The sequence below is a fragment of the Neltuma alba genome, unplaced genomic scaffold, assembly GCF_004799145.2.
Source record: "Neltuma alba isolate B1F8T4 unplaced genomic scaffold, ASM479914v2 tig00005994_pilon, whole genome shotgun sequence".
NCBI lineage: Eukaryota > Viridiplantae > Streptophyta > Magnoliopsida > Fabales > Fabaceae > Neltuma > Neltuma alba.
The window spans coordinates 48,812-56,043 of NW_021634308.1; the positions used below are offsets into that span (position 1 = coordinate 48,812).

The 7,232-nt window shown below is 33.7% G+C and overlaps 1 protein-coding gene across 1 annotated transcript; it reads left to right on the plus strand.

The window, feature by feature from the left end:
* The first annotated feature begins 5,001 nt into the window (after positions 1–5,001).
* LOC114749237 (pentatricopeptide repeat-containing protein At2g41080-like) lies at positions 5,002–7,029 on the plus strand. The gene has a single exon (XM_028937728.1). It carries the CDS (start codon positions 5,002–5,004, stop codon positions 7,027–7,029), a length of 2,028 nt encoding a protein of 675 aa, XP_028793561.1.
* Positions 7,030–7,232: the final 203 nt, after the last annotated feature.

Below are 7,232 nucleotides of genomic sequence, written 5' to 3' on the forward strand. Positions count from 1 at the left end.
TTTATTTTACAATTGAGGATGGATTAACCCAATTGCAAGTGGAGGGACTGGATACCCTATAAGTAGATGAAAGTTGACTATCAACATAAAACATAAAAAGTGTTATAGAGTTATAATCATTCATTCTAAATTCTAATTGCATACCAAACAATAGTTTATAAAAAATTTTATTTTACAAATGGTTGATAAAAACATTCTTACCATTCCATCATTTTAGCAACACATAAATGATTGAATTAAATTTTTTTAGATCTTTTTTTTTAAATAATGCCTAAAGCTATTTTTATTGGGTATGTCTGTTGGTACCAAAAAATGAAGATGATTAGAAAAATAAGAAATACCTTCAAGGGAATTTAAAAAAGAACTCTGAATATAAGAAAAAACAAATTATATTGAGCATATGAGAAAGTAAGAAAAGATATGCAAAGACTTATCAAAAAAATAAAATAGGATGTGAGAGTACTAATAAGAAGAAAATAAAAATATGAAAGAAAATTAGTTGAATATGGTTTATTAATACCTAAAATGTCGGATTTAAATTTTATGAACAAACAATATTTTTAATTAATTTCAACAATATTTAAATATAGTTTATCAATATCAAATCTTATTTAACCTAATTTTATTTAAAAATTAGTTGGGTTTGCTGTGAGGTTACTAGCAATCTCGCAAGATGATGATCACAAAGACGTTAAGTAATGATCATCTTTTTCTTTTTCTTTTTTGGTTCAAAATTTAAAATGTGAATGAATTGAGTATTGAAATTTATTAGACTCAAGATATGTTACCAAATTTAAAAAGTGACTACACAAGCACTACATATTGCCCATAAATAAAAATTTTATACTGATAATGAGATTTGAACCCACAATTTACTTTTATGAGTTTTGGATCAAATCTTTATTAATTTACTCTCCGATCCTTAATATAAGACATTTTTGACTAATTTGATTAGATTAAAAAAATTAGGTAAGTTAGTTAATTATAAGAAATGTAACATATTTTTTCTAAAATATCATAATCACTTTTCTTAATACCCCATCTTTCTCTTTTACTTGATTATAGCTGAGGGAATATCCATATAAGTAATTTAGAGAAAACTGATAAATATAAGAAATGAGTCTTATATTTAAAACCAAAATTAACTCAAAAATTAGGTTCTATATTTAAGAGGAGTAATACATTTTTATTGGTTAAGTAATAAATTTATCATCTTCAAGCGGGCGACGCGTCAATTGTTTTTTTGTCTGGTGCCATTAATGTACGGGCTTGGGCTCTTGTTATAATCCAAGAAATATTCTTGTGTCCTTCCCTATCCACAAAATCACTTTTTTATTTCTGTTCAAGCTCGCGTTCATTTTCAGAAAAAAGTTCAGGTCAAAAAAAATCCTCGGAAAGTGCTTAAAAAAAAGAAGGCATCATCTAATACCAATTTAAGAAAGTGAATAATTGCAAAGATGTAAAAGGAAAACTTTAGAGAAAAAACTCAGTCCAAAAAAAAATTTAGAAAAAAAAAAGAAACCAAATACGTCGCTGCGTTAGTTGTGTCCAATCATTTCGAACCATAACATCAAGCATTTAAATATGGGAAAATGACATTAAAATATTAGAAATTACAATATTTCAATTTCGACACTAAAATGTTAAAATCTCAAAAAAAAATACTTAATCTAATATTTTACAAATATTATCAAATGATTAATTTCAATTTCGACCAGGACAGGCCGAGTTTGAACACCCATAGTTTTCAAGCAAAAGACAAGACAAAACGCAAAGCGCCACGTTTTGTCCGTGATGATCGTGAGCAGGTGATGATGTAGGGCCAGGTTGAGGTGGGCCCAAAAGGTGAGGACCAATGACATTTGCTCTTGGATTTTATTTCACTTTTCCTCCAAATATAAACAAGAAAAAGTGACAAAAAAAAACACATAAGTTTAAAAGTATTAAATTTTAAATCAGGTTTAGTAATAATATTTTATTTGGTATTAATAATTGAATTTGTAAATAATAAAAAAAATGTGTTGATATTTTTATTTAACACTTACTAATTTTTAGCCTCTTTTTTGTCATTTTATCGATAAATAAATTTGGTATATTGCATGAAATTTAAATATGCAATCTGCTTTTTTAATATCGAGGATTAAGGAAAGAGCATTGTTTCAAGTCAAATATGCAGTCTTGGTGGTTGTAAATGCATAAGAAAGATTGTTGGCAAAAAATTGCTAATGAAAAATTTCACGGGAGGAGATTATTTTAGGTAAAAATAGTAAACATTTATTCAAAATGAGTTTACTATTTTTGATATGAGTGCAGAATATTAAAAAATTATACAAATTTTATGTTCCATATAGTTGTTAATATTTTTCTTAGCTATAACTCGTGCATCTATTAAATTCTCTATTAAAAATTTGAACTTACAAACTTATGCTTTGAGAAAGTAAAAAATATTTAGTGTCAATTGGGTCGTCAAATGATGGGTGAACAAGAAAAAATGAGGTTATAAAATCATGACAAATAATGCAAGGGCAGCTCGGGGGTGAAGTTCAGCTACAATCACCCATCAGGTTATTCCCACACAGTTAGAACTTTCGTTTACCGACCTTCTAGCCTTCCAACCTACTGCATTTGATCTGCCCTGGCCTTGCTACAAACCTAATGGTGACCATACTTGGTAAAACTACAAGGAAAACTGAAGAGCACATGAGCAATTCATTCTATAGAGTGTTGTCTGATATTTATTATTACTATAGAGCCTAGTTGGAGTGAAGGTGTGAACTGTGTGAGTCTATGACCAGAGGACTTGCGAATGACATTGTCATTGACAGTGACAGTGGAGCATGTTCATTGCAAGGAGTTTGAGAAGTGAACCATATTGTTCGTAACTTATGAATAGTTTTTTTTTTAAACAGATTTTATACTATATATTACTACCTCCGGTCCTTATTATAAGACCCCATTTGACTTTTTATTTGGTCCTAATTATAAGACCCCAATCCATTTTGTCTCTCATATTTATGCATTTTTTTCCAAGATAATCCTTCTAATAATGATAGTTCTAGCCAATTACTTAATTAGCAAGGATATTTTAGGAATGACAACATTTATTTATTACAAATAACTAACTTAATTTACTTCCTTAATCTCCTCAAATAAGTCAACTGGGTCTTATAATTAGGACCGGAGGTAGTATTAAATTGTTCAGTTTTCATGTACATCAATGTTACTGCAGTGAGTATTTTAGTGACATCCTTGCATAATAGCAAGTGCAAGGCATTGTGAAGGAGGTCATAAATAATAACCTAACTTGTGTGTGTTTGGATATTTGTGTGTTAAATTTGATCCATCTCAGGGGGAAAAAACAAATGCAAGGAATTGACAATTTTGAAGAGTTGGGGGGCAAAAGACAATTTTGAAGAAGGTGAAGTGAGGCGAGGCATTTATCTATATGGTTAGTGGAGTAGTTCATTAATTCGGTACATGCGTTTATTGGATGTAAAATTGTAAACTGTATTCTTAACAATTGGGATGGCAAATTCCATTGATTTCTAAGCTCAAGAAAAATTTAAAATCTAATCCTCAACGTGTTCAGAGGTTTCCTAAGGTCAAGGTTTGCATACAAATTGTTTGCTAATAAACTCTTTACATCAATCAATAGTGGGATTTGAACATGCGATATTATGAGTTATGAATTAGCTTTTTATCAAATGAATCAATTTTTATTGGCGATAGAACACTATTATATAACCGTTAACATCATGCAACCAAGATGAAGGCCAATACAGAATCAACCCAAGCAAGCAGACCAACGAGTAAAGGAAACAACCTCAAGCCTCTGCTTGCCATCGGAAGCTGGGAATCCAGCTTGGCCCCATCGAACTAAACAAATAGGAAAAGGCATAGAATTAGACAAGATGAATCTTTCCCCCTTAATCTGATCAATGTCTTGGCAAAAATAATAATAATAATAATAATCTCAGATTTGAACAAAATCAGTATCAATCATAGTTTATAGGGAAAATGACATAAAAAGAAGTTGAAAATTGGAATATTTCAATTCGGGCAACTAAAATTTCAAAATTGGAGGGAAGGAAATTATGCCTGATATGGTATTTTGCAAATGTAGTTAAATAACAAAAATATTATTGTATCAAAAAGTTTATTAACAAGTTGTGAATTGACAATGATAAGTATTAAATAGCAAATTACAAGAAATGTACTGATAATAACAATCTATTTATTAATAAATTGTGAACCGATAATGACAAGTATGAAACAGCCAATAACAATTAATGTATTGAGAATCATGAGTTTGATAGCTTTTTAAAAAAAAAAAATTAACACGAGTACATTTTAGTTATTTGATTATATTTACAAAATACCAAATCAAGCACCACTTTCTTCCTTTGATGTCATTTTTCCTACTTTATATTATAGATAGACGTAAGAAAAAAATTGAGATAATAATTATTTACCAAGTTAATAACAAATAACTTTTATTTTGTTTGAAAAATATTTTTATTTTATTTTTTATATCAAATATTAGTCATAATTAATAAATTATAAATCCATATTCTTGCCCCAAGAGAGAACCAACACTGAGAGTCTGATACACTAGTTCTGACCGGCAAAAGCGAAGGGCTTTGGTGAGCGAGAATAATATACAGAAATGGTTGTTGCCAGACAGAGGAGAGGATGAAAGTGGCGGCGACGCTGAGATTCGCGGTGGGTTCCGTCACAAGGCAAAGTCTCCGTCCTCAACCCTCTTCCACCCTCGAACGTCTGTCCGTCAGGGTGGAGGCGAGGGGGCGACGGTGGAGGGAGACCACTCGCTTGGAGGGCGAAAGGTATAGATTAAAAAAAATTGGAAGAACTATAGTGTTTGGGTAAATAATTTTGCTTCTGCAGCATTTTGAGTGATATTTTCTTTTCTTCCTGTTTATAACTTGAAAGAGCCTCATTTTATGTATGAAAGGGCAATTTAAACAAGCCTATAGCAAATGCATGGGCGCTTCTTGTCTTCGGTATTTCGACATCTCTTATGTGGCCGCCATTTTTGAAAATCTAGTTTCACATTTCTCCACCATTTCTCTGAAATCTCACTTGCAAAAAGGGCACCTTGTGGATCGCAAAGAGCAATTTGTCAGCCTTTGTAACAAAGGATACATTAAAGAAGCATTTAATTTCTTTGTACCTAAGATATGGAAAGAACCCAATCTGTTCTCTCATCTACTCCAAGCATGTATATTGAGAAAGTCCATGCCCTTAGGGAAACAACTCCATTCTTTGATAATCACATCCGGGACTTCCTCGGACAAGTTCATTTCCAATCATCTCTTGAACCTCTACTCAAAGTTTGGAGACCTACAGACAGTTGTGACTTTGTTTCATCGTATGCCCAAGAGGAATACAATGTCATGTAACATTATGATTAAAGCACATCTTCAAAATCGTGATTTTGAGAGTGCTAATACGTTGTTTAATGAAATGTCAGAGAGAAATGTTGCAACATGGAATGCAATGGTCACAGGATTGACCCAGTTTGAAATGAATGAGGAGGCTATGTCATTGTTCTCAGAAATGAACAACTCGGGATTCATGCCTGATGAGTACTCCTTAGGTAGCATACTTAGGGGATGTGCACATTTGAGAGCTTTGTTAGCAGGAATGCAAGTTCATGCTTATGTGATGAAATGTGGGTTTGAGCTTAATTTGGTTGTGGGAAGCTCTTTAGCTCATATGTATATGAAAGTGGGAAGCATGCAAGACGGAGAAAATATTATCAAATCAATGCCAATTCATAATGTTGTTGCTTGGAATACACTTATTGCTGGAAAAGCACAAAATGGGTATGCTGAGGAAGTTCTGAATCACTACTGTTTGATGAAGATGGCGGGTTTTAGGCCTGATAAGATTACTTTTGTGAGTGTGATTAGTGCCTGTTCAGAGTTAGCCACCCTTGGTCAGGGGAAGCAAATTCATACTGAAGCAGTCAAAGCAGGAGCTAGCTCTGTAGTTGCCGTAGTTAGTTCACTAGTTAGTATGTACTCCAAATGTGGATGTCTGGAAGACTCCGTCAAAGCTTTCTCAGAATGCGAGGAACCAGATGTTGTATTATGGAGCTCAATGATTGCTGCTCATGGTTTTCATGGGAAGGGGCAAGAGGCTATCAAACTCTTTCATCAAATGGAGCAAGAAAAATTGCAGGCAAATGAGGTTACCTTCTTGAGTTTGCTATATGCTTGCAGTCATAGTGGACTGAAGGACAAGGGGCTCGAGTTCTTCAATTTGATGGTCGATGTGTATGGACTCAAGCCTTGGTTAGAACATTATACCTGCATGGTTGACCTACTCGGTAGATCTGGTTGTTTGGAGGATGCTGTGGCTATGATACGAGAAATGCCTGTGAGGGCTGATGCAATTATATGGAAAACATTGCTATCTGCATGCAAAATCCACAAGAATACTGAAATGGCAAGAAAAATTGCTGAAGAAGTTATTAGGATAGATCCCCACGACTCAGCTTCTTATGTTCTTCTCTCAAACATTCATGCCGCGGCTAAGAGTTGGCAGCATGTTTCCGAAGTGTGGAAAGCCATGAGAGACAGGAAGGTGAAGAAAGAACCTGGTATTAGTTGGGTAGAACTGAAGAATCAAGTTCACCAGTTCACTCAGGGTGGAAATTCCCACCCAATGTCAGTGGAGATTGATTTGTATCTAGACGAACTAACTTCAGAAATGAAGTTCCATGGCTATGTCCCTGATACTGCTTCCGTTTTGCATGACATGGATAATGAGGAGAAAGAATATAACTTGGCACACCATAGTGAAAAATTGGCCATTGCTTTTGGTTTAATGAACACCCAAGAGGGCGTGCCCATAAGGGTGATGAAGAACCTGAGGGTTTGCAGTGATTGTCATGTTGCCTTCAAGTTCATATCCAAGATAAAGAATCGAGAAATTATAGTGCGAGACTCTAGCAGGTTTCATCATTTCAAAAATGGCATGTGCTCTTGTGGAGATTACTGGTAGTTGTCGGATTCTTTCTTCTCATGGGTGTACTTGGACAGTGCTGAGTTGGCTCTACTTCATTGACCTGGTTCATTTGGTTGACTTGGCCAATTGAGTGGCAAGGATATCTCTAAAACTCTTATTTATGCGCTCTCTGAGCTCAATGCTGATGCTTTCTCTTGCTAGTGATGAAGAATTCCAAGTTGTTTACAATTTCTTTAACT

What these genes read in the sequence shown, in the direction of transcription:
- LOC114749237 (XM_028937728.1), top strand. Translation starts at nt 5,002, where the DNA reads ATGGGCGCTTCTTGTCTTCGGTATTTCGACATCTCTTATGTGGCCGCC.